The sequence below is a fragment of the Bos indicus x Bos taurus genome, chromosome 3 (assembly GCF_003369695.1).
Source record: "Bos indicus x Bos taurus breed Angus x Brahman F1 hybrid chromosome 3, Bos_hybrid_MaternalHap_v2.0, whole genome shotgun sequence".
Taxonomy (NCBI): domain Eukaryota; kingdom Metazoa; phylum Chordata; class Mammalia; order Artiodactyla; family Bovidae; genus Bos; species Bos indicus x Bos taurus.
The window spans coordinates 60,361,571-60,382,492 of record NC_040078.1 but is presented as its reverse complement, the minus strand read 5'-3'; the positions used below and the strand labels follow the sequence as shown (position 1 = coordinate 60,382,492).

Below are 20,922 nucleotides of genomic sequence, written 5' to 3'. Positions count from 1 at the left end.
ATGTGAACCAAGAACTTCCAGATGTTCAAGCTGGATTTAGAAAAGGCAGAGGAACCAGAGATCAAATTGCCAACATCTGTTCGGTCATAGAAAAAATAAGGCAATTCCATAAAAACATCTCCTTCTGCTTTATTGACTATGCCAAAGTCTTTGACTGTGTGGATCACAACAAACTGTGGAAAATTCTTCAAGAGATGAGAATACCAGACCACCATACCTGCCTCCTAAGATCTGTATGAAGGTCAAGAAGCAACAGTTAGAAACAGACACGGAACAACAGACTGGTTCTAAATTGGGAAAGGAGTACGTCAGGGCTATATACTGTCACCCTGCTTATTTAACTTATATGAAAAGTACATCATGCAAAACACTGGACTGGATGAAGCACAAGCTGGAATCAAGATTGCCAGGAGAAATATCAATAACCTCAAATATGCAGATTACACCATCCTTATGGCAGAAAGCAAAGAACTAAAGAGCCTCTTGATTAAAGTGAAAGAGGAGAGTGAAAAAGCTGGTTTAAAATTCAACATTCAAAAAACGAAGATCATGGCATCCGGTCCCATCACTTCATGGCAACTAGATGAGGAAACAATGGAAAGAGTGACAAACTTTATTTTCTGGGGCTCCAAAACCACTGCAGGTGGTGAGTGCAGCCATGAAATTAAAAGGCACTTGCTCCTTGGAGGGCTTCCCTGATAGCTCAGGGAAGGGATAGGCTACCTATTCCAGTGTTCTTGGGCGCCCCTTGTGGCTCAGCTGGTAAAGAATCTGCCTGCAATGTTGGAGCCCTAGGTTTGATCCCTGGGTTGGGAAGATCCTCTAAAGAAGGGAAAGGCTACCCACTCCAGTATTCTGGCCTATTCTGGAGAATTCCACGGACAGCCCATGGGTTCACAAAGAGTCAGACATGACTGAGTGACTTTCACTCACTCACTCACTGCTCCTTGGAAGGAAAGCTATGAACAACCTAGACAGCATGTTAAAAAGCAGAGATATTACTTTGTCAATGAAGGTCCATCCAGTTATAGCTATGGTTTTTCTGGTAGTTATATATGGATTTGAGTTGGACCATAAAGAAATCTGAGCACCGAAGATTTGATGCTTTTGAACTGTGGTGTTGGAGAAGACTCTTGAGAGTCCCTTGGACTGCAAGGAGATCCAACCAGTCAATCTTAAAGGAAATCGATCCTGAATATTCATTGGAAGGACTGTTGCTAAAGATGAAGGTCCAATACTATGGCCACCTGATGCGAAGAACTGACTTATTGGAAAAGACCCTGATGCTGGGAAAGACTGAAGGCAAGAGGAAAAGGGGATCACAGAAGATGAGACGGTTGGATGCATCACTGACTCAACAGAAATTGAGTTAGAGCAAGCTCTGGGAGTTGGTGATGGACATGGAAGCCTGGCACGCTGCAGTCCATGGGGGTCACAAAGAGTCAGACACAACTGAGTGACCGAACTATCCATACTTCAGTGGCAATTACTTCCTGTTTGCCACCTAAGTACATATTCTGTAATACTATAATTCAGTTTTTCTTTTTTTTTTATTTAAATATAAATGAAATATGTAGTCCTTTGCCTGTGGCTTCTTTTGCCCAATTTCTGTTAGAGACTCATCCATATTGCTGTGTATGCATGCAGTTTGTTCATTTTCAATGCTGTCAAATATTCCATTGAGTGGACATTACAAAAACTGTCCATTCTTCCTTGAATAGACATTTTCAGTTCAGTTCAGTTCAGTTGCTCAGTCATGTCCGATTCTTTGTGACCCCATGAATCACAGCACGCCAAGCCTCCCTGTCCATCACCAACTCCCAGAGTTCACTCAAACTCATGTCCATCGAGTCGGTGATGCCATCCAGCCATCTCATCCTCTGTCGTCCCCTTTTCCTCCTGCCCCCAATCCCTCCCAGCATCAGGGTCTTTTCCAATGAGTCAACTCTTCACATGAGGTGGCCAAAGTATTGGAGTTTCAGCTTCAGCATCAGTCCTTCCAATGAACACCCAGGACATTTTAGGTATTTCTAATTTCTAGCCATTATAAGCAAATGCTACTGTGATGATTCTAATATGGTCTTGATGCACATGGGCATACATTCTGCTTAGAATCATTGGGAATAAGATAACTGAGAAAATGGTAAACTTTAGTGGGTTATCCAAACTTTTTTAAAGGTAATGATGCTCACCATCATCAGCAGTGTGACAGAGTTTCCATTACTCTACATTCTCAACAACTCATGGTCTGAAAGATGGGTTTCACGTCTCCCTGAGTATGAGTTTGAACACTTTGAATACTTACTGCCTTTAAAAATGCCTCTTCAAGTATCTTCCCCATTTTTCCATGGAGTCTCCTATTTTCTTCTTAGAAATCTGTAGTTCTTAAATAGTTTATATAACAATCTTTTGTAGGTTAAACAGATTGCAAATACCAACTTTCATTCTGAGGCTTGCTTTTTCACCTTAATGGAGTCTGCTAATAAACATATATTCTTAATTTTAATATAGTAAAGTTTATCTTTTCATTTATAATCTGTACTTTCTTGGTCTGATATTTTACACTCTTTGCGTACCTCAAGGTCATGAAAAAATCTCCTATATTTTCTTCCAAAATCTTTAGTTTTGCCTTTCACATCTGTGTACTCAATAATTTGGAAATGATTTTGTATATGGTGTAGGTAAATTCAAGTTTCTTTTTTTATTATTATTTGGAAACTCAATTGCCCCAGAACCATTTGTTTAAACAAACTGTTAACCCATTTGTTATAAGTGTCCCCCTTTTGTCATAAATCAAGTCTCTATATAAACTTGGGTCTATTTATAGCCTTTCTGTGGTGGTTTAGTTGCTAAGTAGTGTCCAACTCTTGCAACTTCATAGAGTGTAGCCTGCCAGGCTCCTCTGCCCATGGGATTCGCCAGGTAAGAATACTAGAGTGGGTTGCCATTTCCTTCTCCAGGGGATCTTCCCAACGCAGGAATTGAACCCGAGTCTATCCTGCATTGCAGGCAGATTCTTTACCAAATGAGCTATGAGGGAAGTCCATGGCCTTTCTGAGTGCTTCTATTGGTCTATTTGTCCATCCTTTTGGTACTAGTGCATTGTCTTCAGTTCAGTTCAGTTCAGTCTCTCAGTTGTGTCTGACTCTTTGTGACCCCATGAACCGCAGCACGCCAGGCCTCCCTGTCCATCACCAACTCCCAGAGTTTACCCAAACTCATGTCCATTGAGTCGGTGATGCCATCCAACCATCTCATCCTCTCTCGTCCCCTTCTCCTCCTGCCTTCAATCTTTCCCAACATCATGGTCTTTTCAAATGAGTCAGCTCTTCGCATCAGGTGGCCAAAGTATTGGAGTTTCAGCTTCAACATCAGTCCTTCCAATGAACACCCAGGACTGACTTCCTTTAGGATGGACTGGTTGGATCTCCTTGCGGTTCAAGGGACTCTCAAGAGTCTTCTCCAACACCACAGTTCAAAAGAATCAATTCTTCTGCCCTCAGCTTTCTTTATAGCCCAACTCTCACATACATACATGACTACTGGAAAAACCATAGCCTTGACTAGATGGATCTTTGTTGTCAAAGTAATGCCTCTGCTTTTTAATATGCTGTCTAGGTTGGTCATAACTTTCCTTCCAAGGAGTAAGCGTCTCTTAATTTCATGGCTGCAATAACCATCTGCAGTGATTTTGGAGCCCAAAAAAATAAAGTCAGCCACTGTTTTCACTGTTTCACCATCTATTTGCAATGAAGTGATGGGACCGGATGCCACGATCTTAGTTTTCTGAATGTTGAGCTTTAAGCCAACTTTTTCTCTCAGACACTATAGCTTTATTATAATTCTGAGTACACTGTAGTAAATCAATCCTACTGTTTCAAGAATATCTTGTCTATTCTTGGCCCTTTGTTTTTTTGTATAAATGTTAGAACAAACGTTAGTCAAATTCTTCACTCTGCAAAAAAATTGTTAGGATTTATGTAAGGAATATGTTGAATTTATAGATATGAAGAACTATTTGAGAAGAAATGACATATTGATATTGATTTCAATATCAATATAAGGTATAACTTTACATCTTTTACATTTTTCTGCATAAGGGTCTTACATGTTTTTGTTACTTTTATTCTGAAGTATTGGTTATTCTTTGATGCTATTAAAAATGACATTTTATCTAATCTGTTTGTTATTGATATAGAAAAAATATTGATTTTATTCACATTTTGATTTCATCAAAATTAGTAGGTTTACTTAGTAATTTATCTGTAGAGTTATTTAGATTATGAATGCTATGAATGTCATCACAACCATTAGTAAGGAGTTTTATTTCTTTCTCTCAAATCCAATGCCTTTTACTTTCTTGACTTGCTTCCTTGAGTAAGCCAGGTCAAGTATAATGATAAACAAAAGTTGTGTGCTCGCTTCGGCAGCACATATACTAAAAATTGGAACGATACAGAGAAGATTAGCATGGCCCCTGCGCAAGGATGACACGCAAATTCGTGAAGCGTTCCATATTTTTAGAGGCAGAAAAAAAAAAAAAAAAAAGTTGTAGTTAATAGGTAATCTTGTCTTGTTTCTCTTCTCAAAAGAAAAGCCTTCAACATTTCACCATTAAGTATATGCTTGTAGGGGTTTTGTAGTTACTTTTTATTAGATTAAGGAATTCCCCTTTTGTTTTTAACCTGCTATTCATTTTTTAAAGCAAAAATGTATATTGAATTCTATCAAATGACTTGTCTGTGTATTTTAAATGATTTTTTATTCTACTAAAATTACACTGATCACATTTTAATTTTAATTGTACCTTTAAATAGATTCAATAAACAAAAGTTAGTCATGATACATTATCCTATTTAAGGTTTCTAGGTTCATTTTGCTAATATTTATGTAAGATTTTTGCATCTATATTCAAGAGTGAGACTGAATTTTCATTATCCTTTGCCTTAATGTCCTGGTCAGGTTTTAGTATCAAAGGTATGGTAGCCTTTGGTATCGGTAGCCTTCTATATTGTCTTGTGTCATTTTGGTAGTATGTGTTTTTCAAGGAATTTTTTAATGTAAATTAACAAATTTATCAGCATGAAATTTTTAATATTTGTAGTATCTGTAGTTATCTCTATTTCTATTCTTGATGTTAATTGTTTCTTTTATATTCTTGATCAGTCCCAACAGTGATCAATTTTATTAGTCTTTTTGAAAACCCACTTTTGCCATGTTGATCTTCTTTATTCTGTTTGCTTCATTATATTATTAACTTCTGCTCTTGTTTTTATTATTTCCTTTTTCTGTATTCTTTGGGTTTACTTTAAAGTTATGATGTCATCATTCAAGATGATGGATCATTTAATTTTTGCCTTACACTCCCTAATATGTTCTTTTAAGTCTATAAGTCTCCCTGTGATAATGATTTATGTACATACTGCAAGTTTTTATTTCTAATATTTTTGTTACCTAAGTACATTTACATACATAATGATTTTATTTTTTATCTTTCCAAAAAGGATGGATTTTGTTACTTTTAAAGGCCTGTGATGATACTTTGCATGATTTCAATTTTTTGGATGTTTCATCATTCCACTAGTTGATTTTTATAAAAGATTCAGGTATGCTTACTGTATTGTATTCTGAGGTGACTGACTTCACTATTATGTGACAGTTAAATCTGTTAATCATATTGTTAAAATTTTCTTCGTTTTTAAATCTTTTAAGAAATATATATTAAAATCTCCTTCAATGGTTGTAGATTTGTATATTTTCCCCTGTAATTCTGTCAACTTTTGCTTTGCAAAATGTTTGGGATATTATTACATGTAGGAATCTATGCTGTTTATCAAAGCCCCAATCTTTGACAGGTCCTGAACTCCTACTTTTTTATTTTAGGTTCGAGTGTCTGTCAAAAGCACTATTCAGTACTAACAAGCACCTGGTTTTGACTCTCCGATGTTTTCACAGCAAATGTTTTGTTGGTATTTTGTCCAGCTTTTCCTGTCAACATCAGAGGGAGGATTTGTCCGAACACCTAGTGCTCTACTGCTAAAGGCAGAAGCTCTAACTCAGAGATTTAAAAAATGACTTTAGCCACAAAAATGAGCTTATATGAAGGCTCAGTACATAAAAGATAGAAATACAGAGATGCTGAGACTAAAAATTGTTTGGCAATCCCAAAGCCTTTGAAATAAGGCTAGCTATAGTGAAATACTGACTCTAGTATCCTAGATATATGGATATAGATATAGATATGCATACAGATATAGAAACAGAGATAGATTTAATGATCCAACTGTGAATATCAGTTAGATTTGCTTAGTTATGAGTCCACCTCTGAGAAATGGCTTCTCAGTTGGTATGGCTATTTTTTTTTTTTTCTTTTTTTGGTCACACCACACAGCATGCAGGATTTTAGTTCCCTGGCCGGGGACGGAACCCATGCCCCTTGCACTGGAAGCGAGGGGTCTTAACCACTAGACCATCAGGGAAGTTCTGCTGCTAAGTCACTTCAGTCGTGTCCAACTCTGTGCAACCCCATAGATGGCAGCCCACCAGGCTCTGCCATCCCTGGGATTCTTCAGGCAAGAACACTGGAGTGGGTTGCCATTTCCTTCTCCAATGCATGAAAGTGAAAAGTGAAAGGGAAGTCGCTCAGTCGTGTCTGACTCTTCGCGACCCCATGGACTGAAGCCTACGAGGCTCCTCCGTCCGTGGGATTTTCCAGGCAAGAGTACTGAAGTGGGTTGCCATTGCCTTCTCCAAGGGAAGTTCTTGGTATGTCTATTAAATTGCTATCTTTCTGAGACTGCAAGGTTGAAGGCCACTCTCTTCCATGTAACAGGTGCTACATATACCTTTAAGCCACATATACCTTTAATATATTCTTAAGAAATATTAATATCCTGCAGATGTGTGGTCAAGATAAAGATGGTCCATTAACATGACTGATGGGAGCTTTATGTTCTAATTTTACAGATAAATTAGTCAAATATATATTTCCTCATGAAATATTTAGCTATACCCTCTCCATTATTTATATTAGGCATACTTATGAAAGTGAACTGATGAAAGTGAAAGTGAAAGTGAAGTCATGTCTGACTCTTTGCAACCCCATGGACTATAGCCCACCAGGCTCCTCCATCCATGGAATTTTCTAGGCAAGAGTACTGGAGTAGGTTGCCATTTCCTTCTCCAGGGGATCTTCCCGACCCAGGGATCAAACCCTGGTCTCCCACATTGCGGACAGACGCTTTACCATCTGAGCCACCAGGGAATCCCTCTATTTATACTTATACTTACTTATAAATATAAATTTATATTTTAATAGGTATACTTTATAAATACAACTTATCAATCTACTGTTGTTATTGTCATTCAGTTGCCCAATCATGTCTGACTCTTTGTGACCTCATGGACTGCAGCACATCAGGCCTCTCTGCCCCTCACCATCTCCCAAAGTTTGCCCAAGTTCATGTCCCTTGCATCAGTGATGCCATCCAGCCATCTCATTCTCTGACACCCTCTTCTCCTTCTGCCCTCAATCTTTCCCAGCATCAGGGACTTTTCCAACGAGTCAGCTGTTCACATCAGATGACCACAACACTGGAGTTTCAACGTCAGCATCAGTCCTTCCAATTAATATTCAGGGTTGATTTCCCTTAAGATGATTGGTTTGATCTTCTTGCTGTCTAAGGGACTCTCAGGAATCGTCTCCAGCATCATAGATTGAAGGCATCAATCCTTCAGCGCTCCGCCTTCTTTACAGTACAGCTCTCACAACCGTACATGACCACTGGAAAGACCATAGCCTTGACCATACAGACCTTTGTTGGCAGAGTAATGTCTCTGCTTTTCAACATACTTTCCAGGTTTGTTGTAACTTTCCTGCCAAGAAGCAAACATCTTCTGATTTCATGGCTGCATCATGGATGCAGTCACCATCCGCAATGATTTTAGAGCCCAAGAAGAGGAAATTGATCACTGCTTCTACCTTTTCCCTCTCTATTTGCCATGAAGTAATAGGGCTGGATGTCATGATCTTAGTTTTTTTTAATATTGGTGTAGTCTATGAAACAGAGATAGATTTTTTTGGTAATTTTCTAGCTTTCTCTATGAACCAGCACATGTTGGCAATTTGATCCCTGGCTCCTCTGCCTTTTCTAAACCCAGCTTGGACGTCTGGAAGTTCTTGGTTCATGTAATGCTGAACCAAGCATAAAAGATTTGAAGCATGACCTCACTAGCATGGGAGATGAGTACAATTATCTGATGGTTAGTGCATTCTTTAGTGTACCTTCTTGGGAACTGGGATGAGGATTGTCCTTTTCCAGTCCTGTGGCCACTGCTGGGTCTTCCAGATTCGCTGAAATATTGAATGCAACACCTTGATGGCATCATCCTTTAGAGTTTTGAAGAGTTTACTGGAATTCTGTCAATCTATTAATAAATATCAAATTAATTGACTCCTATACATAAAGTAAAATGCTATAGGTTCCTAATATACAAGGGAAAGAATGTGTAGCCATTTTTCCCATTTTTTTAAATTAATGTGACTCCGGGAGTTGGTGATGGACAGTGAGGCCTGGTGTGCTGCGATTCATGGGGTTGCAAAGAGTCGGACATGACTGAGCGACTGAACTGAACTGAACTGAACTGACATTAACTTGGACTTTAATAGCTTGATATTAGATGTGCTCAGTCAGTCAGTCATGTCCAACTCTTGGTGACCCTATGGACTGGGGCCCACCAGGTTCTTCTATCCATGGAATTCTCCAGGCAAGAATACTGGAGCAGGTTTCCATGCCCTCCTCCAGGGGATCTTCCCAACCAGGGATTGAATTTGCGTCTCTTGCGTCTCCTTCATTGGCAGACGGATTCCTTATCATTAGAGCCACCTGGAGGGGACGTGTTCGTTTCTCTCTCTTTGTGTTTCCAAGTAAAACTTTGACCAGTATATATTTTCTGGGCTCTAACCAGAAGTAAATTATTTGATTTGCAGGTTTAAAAGAAGGAACCAGTCAGGCTTGGCTCAGCCCCTTTCTCTTTTTGTATCAGCCTATGTGCAGAAAGAATGCATTTTTACTTGCTCTCCTCCCAACACTAATAGAATAAGACTTCATGGATAGTACTAGTGGAAGGTTTGGGTTGATAGAGTTCTGTCTTTGACTGGATGGATACACTTAATTCTAGAATTCAACATTAGAAAACACATGACTCTCATCTATATCATGTCTCTCAATAGCTTTTTTCAGTAATGAAGCTACATTTTGATGATCATCTGTAATGCTCCTACATTTCTCTCTCAAATGGTTCTGAACTTGGCAAGGAATAAAGGATGTGTTTACTGACCTCTCTTCCCTAAGAAGCTTATAATCACTATACTGGGGTCATGCTGAACATTTATCAGGGTCCATAACTCAAGATCGCAAGGGGAGAAATATTTCTTCCAATCAAAAGAAGGGGAGGAAAATTTTAAAAACTGAAGCAACTGTAAGGTATAATTTCTTCCTCCAGAATAGCCAGCAAAACTCATCTTATTTTGCTTAGTCATAAAAGTAACATGATCCTTCAACAGAAAATAGGTTATGAAATCTGGATTTTTAAGAGTGATATTAAAGAGCCTGAAACCATCCTTCTTAGAGCAGAATTAAAGGTTTTCCTGATCATGATCCCAGAGTATCATTCTTAAAGAGAAGGCCCTTCACTTATATGTTGTAATGTATTAAAGATGGCCATCATTTTTTTAAAATCATATGAGAATATTAATAAAAGTAATATGAGCTTTATTCAATAATTTGCTTCTGTCAAACCATTAAAACTACAAACTACAGCTTTGGTATTTTAAATATTAATGTCTAACTTTACCTCCATCATTTTTAAAATCAATCAGCTTCTGTTTGCTGGGGGATAGTTAAAGATACTGCATTATACCTCAATAGTGTAAAAGACAAACAAAGGTTAAACATATCTCTCTCAATACTTTTTGTGAAAAGCATTCCAAGCCATTCTGCTGTTGCAGATGAATTTTGTAGAAAGTTAGCTATATTATATCTCCATGATTTTTTAATAAACAGATTAATTTCTAGATATTTCAAAAAGAAAACCCAAGCTATGGTAGTTCATTTTCCTCACCATCTATTCAGTTACTGCTGTTTGTCGTTTACTAAGTCATGTTTGACTCTTTCATGACCCCATGGACTGGAGCCCACCAGGCTCCTCTGTCCATGGGATTTCCCAGGCAAGAACACTGGAGTGGGTTGCCGTATCCTTCTCCAGGGATCTTTCTGGCCCAGGGATTGAGCTGACGGTCCCTTCCCAGGTGGCACCAGTGGTAAAGAACCTGCCTGCCAATGCAGGAGACAAAAGAGACTTAAGTTCAATTCTTGGGTTGGAAAGATCTTCTGGAGGACAGCATGGCAATCCACTCCAGTATTCTTGCCTGAAGAATCCCATGGACGGAGGAGCCTGATGGGCTACAGTCCAAAGGATGGCAAAGAGTCGGACACGACTGAAATGACTTAGCACGCTCCTGCATTGGTAGGTGGTATAGTTGCCACTGAGCCACCAGGGAAGCCATTCAATTGTTACCAGATCCTATTATCTTTTGATTATCACTTAGTTTTTCAAAATCATGGTTTATACTTTTCTCTCTTAATAATACTACAAAAACTTACACATACTAAAAGTCACATGAAAGTGAAAGTGTTAGTCTCTCAGTCATGTCCAACTCTTTGAGATCTCATGCTAGGCTCCTCTCTCCACGGAATTCTCCAGGCAAGAATGCTGGAGTGGGTTGCCATGCCCTTCTCCAGGGAATCTTCCCTACCCAAGGATCAAACCTGGTCTCCTGCATTGTGGGCAGATTCTTTACCATCTGAGCCAAGACATTTGTCTTTAATTCTAATGGGAACTACGATTGTCTTGAGAAGCGCTAAAATGTACTTCTTGTTTACTCTGTGTATCTTTGCAGTAAACAATATCTTCATGTTTTTAGAAAACTACCTATTTTAACTGGACAATATTTATAAAAGTCCAATTTTTAAATGGATCTTAAAATCCACCTCCCACAGATCTATTTGGTGATAAAGGGAATAGTAGAGCCATACTGAACATTAAAAATGAAACTAAAGGCATCTTCTCAACTATATTAGGATAGAGGAAAAAGACAAAATATCCCTGCTGAGGGAAAAGTTAAATTTATTACCATTTTGTATGCTCTTACTTGGCTTTTGAAAAAAAAGTGTGTTAAGTTACATAATATCATTTCCATGTTGGTTATCTTTGAAACCTTCAGGTTTGTGATTGTTGTTCTTGTTCAGTCTTTTAAAGGTAAAGATTGTTCAAGTTAAAAGAATCTTGTAGATAGTAGCAAGTATAAATTTTTAGTCTTTAGCTTTTCTCTAGCCATCTAGACAAAAAGAGACTTTCACTTTCAAAGTACGTTGCAGCATTACTTTATATAAAACACACAGGATCTAGGAAATGTAAAACAAGTACCTGGAATTACCCCAATCAGTACCAATGCCTGAGAGTGATCCTCTTGAGTCACTTGCATATTTGTAAACCACTAGCAGGCACTGTTTACAAAGCTCGACTAGGCGCTGGCAACATTGAAGCTGCAAAGGAGTCACCACTTCCGGGCTTTTACTGAAAATACTCTCCCAAGAGGATCTGTTGGCATGGAAACAGACATGACCTCATGTGGCTGTTAAAAATGGCAACCAATAATATCATTTACCTAGCAACAAACCAATAAAGAAAAAGTATAAATGGCCTCACATATATGAAGTAACTACAGATGGTTAAAGTTATCCAGTAAATATGCAAATGAAAGGTAATCTTTATGTTAAAAAAATACAACACAGAATTCCTATCTTTAAAGATTTAACTGATGCCAGCTCTGAGTAGCTAACAGGATGGTTTCCCAATAGCTCCTAAAAACTGAGTTACTTTACATCGAAGGAATTGTAAAACACTGAACTAATTTCTCAAAACTTAGGTATTCTAGAAATACAGATTTTCTGGGAAGCTATATTTATTTTTATATTAATGATGATTCCACAGATTAAACGGTCACTGTAACTTAATTTGTGATCTCTCTGAACCAACAAAATTTAGATTAATCCCATGATTATGACCACCGCTTTCAAAACATGTTCATATGTAATTATGTCCATGATATTCCTAGAGCACACGCTCTATACTGTAGAAGTAATGAATCTCAACAAGTGCTGCCCTGCCGCAGTTCCAAAGGCAGTGTCCTTCAGCACACTCAGCTTAGCGCACAGCACACGGTAGTACACAGTGCCTTGGTAAACGTGAGTGAGCGCACGTGTGTGTGTGTGCATGTGTGCGTGTGTGTGCGTGTGTGTGTGTGTGCGTGTGGGTGTGTGTGTGTGTACACATATATATTTGTTCACAATTCCTAAGTTGACTGTTATGACCCAAATGAGAAAACATGTTACTACCCCCCCAGCATCGGGAAAGAGAGAGAGAGACTGATTTCCTTAGTGTAACTGAAACTCCTTTCAAGCTTCAAGGGGAAAGTTTGCTTTGAGACTTGGTAATGGTCCAAGTCTCATTTTACATAAACCAATTCACTTAATCCTCAGAGAAAGAAAAGACTAGATTTTAAGAAAGAAAAAATATATTAAGAAAAATATTTTTCTGAAGAACTGCATTTCCCAATGGGAAATTCAAAGACTCCATTTTCAATCTTCTGTGGATATTTGATATCTTTGGAATTTTTTAAAAATGCTGTAGGAACTCATAAAGGTATTTTTTAGTAGAAAGTCTATTGTTTATTTTTTCAGGAGAAACATGGTCCCAAAAAGACAGCATGTCATCAGTGAATGACATATTTTCTTAAAGGGAATAAGATTCAAATAAGTAGACTGAAAGAAATAAACTTTCTTCTATGTTCTGAGATGTTCAGGGCTAATTATATAATAGAGTTTTTATTATTTAAAAGGGATTAAAGGTTATTTTCATTCAAGAAACAGTAATATGTTAGTTAATTTAACCCTAAATTTTTATTTTATTACTAAATGTAAGAAAAACTAGATATGACATACATGTCTATATATCTATATTTGTATATATATACACATATATGTCACCAATTTACTTTATGTGATCAAGAAAAATATTGGAGAATGCCAATTAATAAGGGAATTTGTTTATGTCTTGGCCTAGCAAGTCTTACATGACTGGGTTCAGAGAAATTACAGTTTCATCTGAATGTAAATACACAAAGAAAATGTTGTGATTTTTGACTGAGCACTTTTACATTCTCTTCTCTGGGGTTCTAGTTATTTCCATAAAAGCCTACCTCCATCACCACCCTCTCTTCTGAATAAGAATATATTTCTATTTTAATACTTTGGAGCCATTTGATTAGATTCACTATCAGATCACTTACATCATGGTAATTTTTGTTTTCCTGACTTGAAGTAAGAAAAGAACAAACAAAATTGAAGAAAGACAAATGAGCTTCTTTTATCAATATAACACCTTAATTTGACATAACATTCTGAGTAATATGTGAGTTATAATATGGGCAGCTTTGGCCTTTCATTCTGTCATTGTTTCTTAAAAACTGAAAATAAACATGACAAGGTTCTCTACCGAATTTTGCTGTGTATGTTCACTACCACTGATCAAAGGCTACATTCTACACTATTAATCCATATTTAAGTGTCAGAGTGCCAGAGTCACTCATAAAGAAAAAGAAAATGACCAGGACTAGCTTTGCTTGGCACTAGGCTAATGGTACCCCTCTGCAGAAAAGAAACCTATTCTTCGTGTGTTTAAGAACTGTGTCCCCTGCCACCTGGCACAGCTGAGTAATGTGAAATCCCTCTACAACACTACAGTATCTCAATTTTCAATACTAACACAAAAAATTTGAAGTAAGTGAAAGGATGGAGAATAATTTATGACACTAATGCCTTTATCAAAGAACTCAGGGTCTTATCTGCCTGCTTTCTGAATCTAAATTCCAAGGAAATGGGAGGACCAAAATCCACGAATTCAGAAAGAACATTTAAATGGTTAAAAAGTTCTCTCTGGCACTCCTGAATCCTCAGAGAAATATTAAAAGTAACAACTTCAAATGACATGTTAAAATAATATAACAATAAGATACAGAATACTGAATAACCTCCTGGTAACAAAGGGGAATCATTAATGAAATCCAGAAACTTGAAAAGCCACATATTATCCAATAATCCAATAATTTTCACCACCTTTTTCATGAAAAATATTTAATAAAGCAGCTATCTAAAAAAAAAACATTTATTTCTTTTTCCTCTGGTAGGAGCCCTAATGAATGATCGAGGAGCCCAAAGTTAAGTAGCAAAAAGAAGAAAGTAAAAACAAAAACAAAAACAAAAAACTGGACATCACCAACTGGATATCAGCTCAGAAAGATTAATGAGCTGAAAAGTACTAACAACACAACATCCAACTAAAGTGACAGAGAACAGTAAGAGTCACATCATTTTATTAATAAGTAGCATATATGATATGCATACATTTTCACATAGGCATATAATTCAGCCTAGAAGCAGACCCTTGCCTTAGAATATTCCTTACAATTTCTTCCCCCAAGATTGTTAAAAAATAAAACAAATAAAAATAGAAAGCATTTCTATGATGAATTTCCATAAGAAAATGTCTTTGGCTAAACAGTCTAGATTCTTTTCTCTAAGGTTTACACACCAGGATTTTGAGTGAAGATGGGGTTTTTCCAAATAATACATTCCTTCTCCCATAGGCCCGTTTCCTCTTCTTCCTCCTCCTGCAAGTCTAAGCTGCAATGTTACTTCCCTTGGACACCTCTTGTGAGCTCTATGGCCCAAGTTTAAGTCCCATAGCACCCAGGCTTGCCCTATCTCAGTAAAACGTGGTGGATAATTTTATTTATGAAAATTCCAAGAGCTATTCCCTTGGAGAGGACACATTCAGAATGTGGAGCATCATTCTGAATAGCACTCCCAGGCTGCATGTGATTAAGAGTCTCTGGGCATGGGCTTCAGCAGCCTGAAAGAGCAAAAGAAAAGGGTGAGCATGTTTTCTATTCAGTGCATCAGCAAAACCCCTGGGCCAATTGTCAGGAAACCAATGACAAACATCCACATTATTTGATGTTTTGAGATGTAGACAGGGAATGGTTTATTCATTTTGATTTATTATTGGGAGTTGAGACAGGAAGTGGCAGGAATCAAGGTGGTTCAGAGTTATTTGGATTATATTTTTTCCAAGAGTTTTATACCTAACTGTGAAAGCTGCACCTTTTATTAAAATCATTCCTTTAGAACTAAGCTTAGAGTAGATTTTTTTACCTAGACTGCTAGGTTGTTAGATCAAAGGTTAAAGTATACATTGACTGGACATGATTCAAAGAAAAAGTAGAGCTATCCTGGATTCAAAGTGCCAACCAAACACACACACACAGAATTATCTGACTTCATTAAATTAAGGAACCCAAGGAATGTCACTTGTAAAGGTATAAAATGAAATCTAGTATAAAACTCATCTCTACAAACCACCAAGTTTTTAAGAAATGGTTAGAGAGAGGAGGTCAAATCGGATGCAGAGCTATTCCTGCTCCATCTGCTCAGTTTGATGGGTTGAGGATTTGGCTAGTGCTACAGGGCTTGCAACATAGCAAGCTTGGCAACCACTGGTAATGCTGCTTTGAGAAGCGTGAATAAAGCAGAGAGTTAAGAACCTGGACTCTTGACTCACACAACCTGAGTTTAAATGCAGGCTCACTATGAAAATTTGGGCACGTTATATACTTTATGCTTCACTTTTTTCATCTATACAATGAGAATAATAATAATAGTTTACTAAAAATATTATAGTGGCAATTATAAAAATATTTAATATGTAACACAGTATCAGACATTTAGTAATCCTTCAAAAAATGTTATTTACTTTCATTATCATTACCAGTAGTAATAGACACCACCAGAGAAATGTGAGTAGAGTACTGTTCCAGGTACAAGAAGAAAGGATTCTGAATGGAGTCGAAGTAAATGACCAAAATAGAGTCACCAGCACCCATTTCAATAGCTGACTATCTCACTGTCTTCCATTTGTGAAGAGAAGCTGAAATTCATGTTCAACATTCCAACCAATGGATCAGCAAACAGAAAGAAAAATCTCTAATTATGATTTAAGATAAGAGAAATTCTGTAGATAGTCAGCAACTAAGGGTCATGGCTGCTGCTGCTGCTGCTAAGTCGCTTCAGTCGTGTCCGACTCTGTGCGACCCCAGAGACGGCAGCCCACCAGGCTCCCCTGTCCCTGGGATTCTCCAGGCAAGAACACTGGAGTGGGTTGCCATTTCCTTCTCCAAGGCATGAAAGTGAAAAGTGAAAGTGAAGTCGCTCAGTTGTGTCCGACTCTTCACGACCCCATGGACTGCAGCCTACCGGGCTCCTCTGTCCATGGGATTTTCCAGGCAAGAGTACTGGAGTGGGGTGCCATTGCCTTCTCCGAATAAGTGGTATAGCATTAGCTATTATCGTTTTTAAGTCTCTTGAGGGCAGTGTTAGTGACTCAGCCATGTCCGACTCTTTGTGACCCCATGCACTGTAGCCTATCAGGCTCCTCTGTCCATGGGATTCTCCAGGCAAGAATACTGGAGTGGGTTGCCATTTCCTTCTCCAGGGGATCTTCCCAACCCAGAGATCGAACCTAGATCTCCCGCACTGCTGGCAGATTCTTTACTGTTTGAGCTACCCCTAGAAGCCTCTTAAGGTCAGGGACTGTATCAAATTCAGCACTATATCTCCAAAAGTATTTAAATTATCAAGTAAATACTAGATAACTGTTAGGAACAATGAAGAACAATCTTGAATTCAATAATTGAGAACTGTTAAGAAAAATGAAAAATAATCTACAGTAGCTACAGTGGGGATGTGATAGAAAAACTAACAAGATTAGCCCATGGCTGAAAAGACAATGAAGGAGAAAAAGGACATGGATGCCCCTGAGATACCAAACCTGTATGACTGAGAGAGTAATAATGGGATTTTGGGAAGTCCAGAAGGGAAGCCATTTACGAATAAAAGGGAAGTATGGAATGCTTGGCTTTAGATACCTTGAGGACAAAATGACAGTGAGTCACAACAGCTTTGACAGGACTGAAAGTCTGGAAAGGAGCAGGAGTGTAGCCATGATTTTGGAAGATGGTTACATAAAGGAAACAGCAGAAGAACCATAAGGATACTGATGTAATTGAGTTTTTTCATTGGGACTACTTTCTCTCCATTGAATTCAAATTAGTTAGGTGGTATTGTGTTCACAGCCATCATCTCATCTACATCAGCTTAAATATTATAAATGATAGTTAAGCACTGAAACTTATATGCAGTTACAAAACCACATTTTAAGAGAGTAAAGAAATTCAGCCATTTGATTGGGCTATCTTTATAATTAAATAGTAAAAGATTTAAAAAAATGAAAGTAATAGAAAATAACTTAAAACTTACCCTGAATCACAAAAACAGTTCCACAGACCTTGGCCATGACTCCAGAGTAAGCGATTAAAAACTCGGTTGAAAATCCTATACAAATTCACTTCCTCAACATCAGGTACCTTCCAGATACGTGGAAGAACTGTGCGGACACTTGTTTTTACTATGTCCAAAACCTAGTGCAAAAACCAAAATATTTAAAAATCTAGGTGTATAGGTATGTGTCTAAAATTCAAAGATGAATATATTTAATTCAAATATGACTACACACACACGTACTGACTCACTTATTCACTAAAAGACAGCACAGAATTAAAAGTCCAGAAACAGATCCAGTATTTATGAAACTTTGGTATATGACGTAAGTGGTAAGTCTGACCATTGGAGTAAGAAGACATTAAATTTAAAAATTAAATTTAAGTTAAATTTAAAGTAAATCAACAGATTTTTTTAAATAGTAATATTCTTGAAAAAATAGCTGAAGCTGAAATCATTACTCAATCCACAAAAATCAACTCTACAGTGATTAGGGCTTTAAGTTTGAAAAATAAGCCATTAAATATCTTAGTGGAAAGTATTAGTGAATATCTTTTATCATGGGTTAGAAAAAGATTACTTAAATAACAAAAAAGTATAGAATATAAAATATTAACAGATTTTGATTATACTAAAATTAAGAACTCTGGACATGAAAAGATATCTTAAAGGCAATAAAAGATCAAGTTACAAGCTAGGAAAATACATTCAAAACATATACATCTAACCAAATAATAGTATCAGGAGTATATAATGAATGCCTAACCAATTGTTAATATACACACCAACAAATTAACAGAAAAAAATGGACAAAAATACATAATTCACAAAAGAAGAAAAATATGCCCAATAAACATAAAGAATAAAAATTGAGACTATAATTAGATATCATTTTCTATCCATTTAATTGACAAAAATTAAAAGTCTGACAATACCAAGTATTGGAGAAATATGGATCTATAGTATCTCAAACAAAACTGGCAGGAGTACAAACTGGAAAATATTAGCTGGGCATTAACTCCTAAAGTTGAAAATGCATATATCCTATGACCCAGCAAGTTTATTCCTAAGAGAAAATCTCCCATAGGTTAAAAGCAAGAGCATGTACAAGAATGTTCATACAACTGGTCACAATTGTAGACACCTGAAGAAAACCTAACCCTCCATCAGTGAGAAAGTGAATAAATAAATAGTCATAGGCTCATTCCCTTAAGACTTTTATACAGCAGTTGAATAAAATAAAAGGGCACATAACAGAGCATCTTAATTATTATAGGTTAAGTTTTTACAAAATACATACCAGTCAATACATACAAGGTGAAACTTTTTATGTAAGTAAAATAGTTAAAATTTTAAAATACTTATGAGGAATACACATAGATATAAGATCATATTTTAAAAAGGGGGTGGGGGGGACTGAGGAATACTGAATTCCAAAAAATGGCTACCTGAGACATGAAGAGCCAGGGGGATAGGAAGGGAGTCATTTGATAAGATCATAGATTGCCAAAATCATTGCCAAAATCCTTAATTTGGGTGTTGGGTTCACAAATGGTACAGTAACTTAAGAACACTGTTTAATAAAAGCAGGCCATATATGGACCAGTAATGAGAGAGTAGCACAAAACAATGGCTAGGATTAATCTAATTCTACGCAACTAAAATCCTGCTGCTGCTAGATAGATATTCTAAAAAAGTATAAATCCCAGAAAGCTACTTTGTCTAGTTTGACATATTTAATATTTTTTCAATTCACAAATTTCCAATGAAATGTTTTCTTAAAAGGTAAATATCACAAATATAGTATCCTAATTTCAATCCACCAAAGTAAATTTTTCATTTATTTTATTCATCTCATATAAGGAACTGACTGTAAATATGACAGTAAAAGATGAAAAAAGAACAACTTTCAAACATAAAGGCTGATAGAAGATACGATTTTTTTTCCATAGGCACAAATGTATAAGAGAATTGGAAGCAGATAGAAGAATTTAATTTGTTTCTCTTTAAAACAGCCATATTTAAAGAAGTGATATTAGTTCTCTCTGATGAAGGCAAATTTAGAATCAACATATGTTTAAAAATCAATTCAGGAAAAAATATCTCCAAATAACATTTTATTTATAGAAGAATATCAACTACAGCTTCTCACATTAGTTGTGTAAGCACCACGGTGCCGTCCCTTCCTGCTCCAGCTTCTTTCTGTGAAGTGGGAACAGTATGTAAACTGAGAAAGGATCAGGGGTGTGTGGGTTGAAGGGGAGAAGAATGAGGAAAGATAATGCCATCTGTAATAAAGCAGCTTGTGAAAAAAACTGTCCCAGAAAACCTTGTTATTACAGATAATGAAACCTTAATTATGAAGAGGGATTTTAAATTTTTAATATGAATTATTCACAATAATACTGATAAAATATGCACATCAGACATTAATTCACACCTTTTTTTTTTTTTACAATTGCAGTTGAGCTAATAGTTTAACCTCTTATATTTTTAATGTGGAAAACAGGACTTACGATTGATGTGATACAAGAATCAATACTAGCAGTACATGGTGAATTTTAATCAATGCTCTTCTCAATTTTTCTTCCTCCTTTCTATGTATTAGTGAGTAATAATTTACCCAAAAGTCATAATGCAGGAAGAATTTTAAAAAGTAGCAAAGATAATCCATAAACTGGTTTTAAGAATAAATATGAGTTCTATATAATAAATGAAATTAAAGTGTTAAAAAATGTTAACTATCTTCATTTTGTATTCTATTATTAATTATTCAACTTTAAAGTAACAGAAGGCTTCCCCACTAGCTCAGTGGTAAAAGAATCTGCCTGCAATGCAGGAGACATAGGAAATGATAAGAAATGCAAGTTTGATCCCTGGGTGGAGAAGATCCGCTAGAGCAGGACAAAGCAACCCACTCCAGTATTCTTGCCAGGAAAATTCCATGGACAGAGGAGCCTGGCAGGCTGTGGTCTATGGGGTCACAAAGAGTTGGACACGACTGAAGCAGCTAAACACCCACGCACACAAAGTGACATAGCATTTGAGATGATAGGTTATTCATTTCTTTCTGAATATGTGCACAGTGAAATGCATATGATGCATAAGAGCCAAAGAGGAGGGTGAATCACACGTACAGGCTGCTTGCTCCGTGCCAAGTACTGCACTAGTACATCACTTAGAGGAGACTCTCTTGGCCACCACTCTGTTTATGTTTTATTCTTAATTTTGATGGAATTTTAAAGCATGATGGCCTAATATACTAGCCTTGCTGTTATTATTTGTTGTTTTAGTTAATAAGTCTTCAATTCTTTTGTGACCCCACGGACTATAGCTCACCAGGCTCTTCGGTCCATGGGATTTCCCAGGCAAGAATACTGGAACGGGTTGCCATTTCCTTCTCCAG

The 20,922-nt window shown here is 36.9% G+C and overlaps 1 protein-coding gene and 1 non-coding gene across 8 annotated transcripts in view; one reads left to right on the top strand and one right to left on the bottom strand.

Moving 5' to 3' along the window:
• TTLL7 (tubulin tyrosine ligase like 7) overlaps nt 1-20,922 on the bottom strand; it is a 151,550-nt gene that overhangs the window by 10,149 nt on the left and 120,479 nt on the right. For 4 of the 7 annotated variants that reach the window (XM_027536732.1, XM_027536730.1, XM_027536727.1 and 1 more), the window contains 2 exons: nt 17,496-17,656; nt 11,488-11,661 (listed from right to left, as the gene is read on the bottom strand). The exons of 1 other annotated variant lie outside the window; for it this stretch is intronic. In XM_027536732.1, coding sequence (XP_027392533.1) covers nt 11,488-11,661; nt 17,496-17,656 — 335 coding nt within the window. Of the gene's footprint in view, nt 1-8,318; nt 8,428-11,487; nt 11,662-17,495; nt 17,657-20,922 lie in introns of those variants that run through there. 2 more of the 7 variants (XM_027536731.1, XM_027536733.1) reach the window with 2 other exon arrangements.
• On the top strand, nt 4,415-4,522 carry LOC113890667. The gene has a single exon (XR_003510613.1). It is a non-coding gene; the product is annotated as a U6 spliceosomal RNA (small nuclear RNA).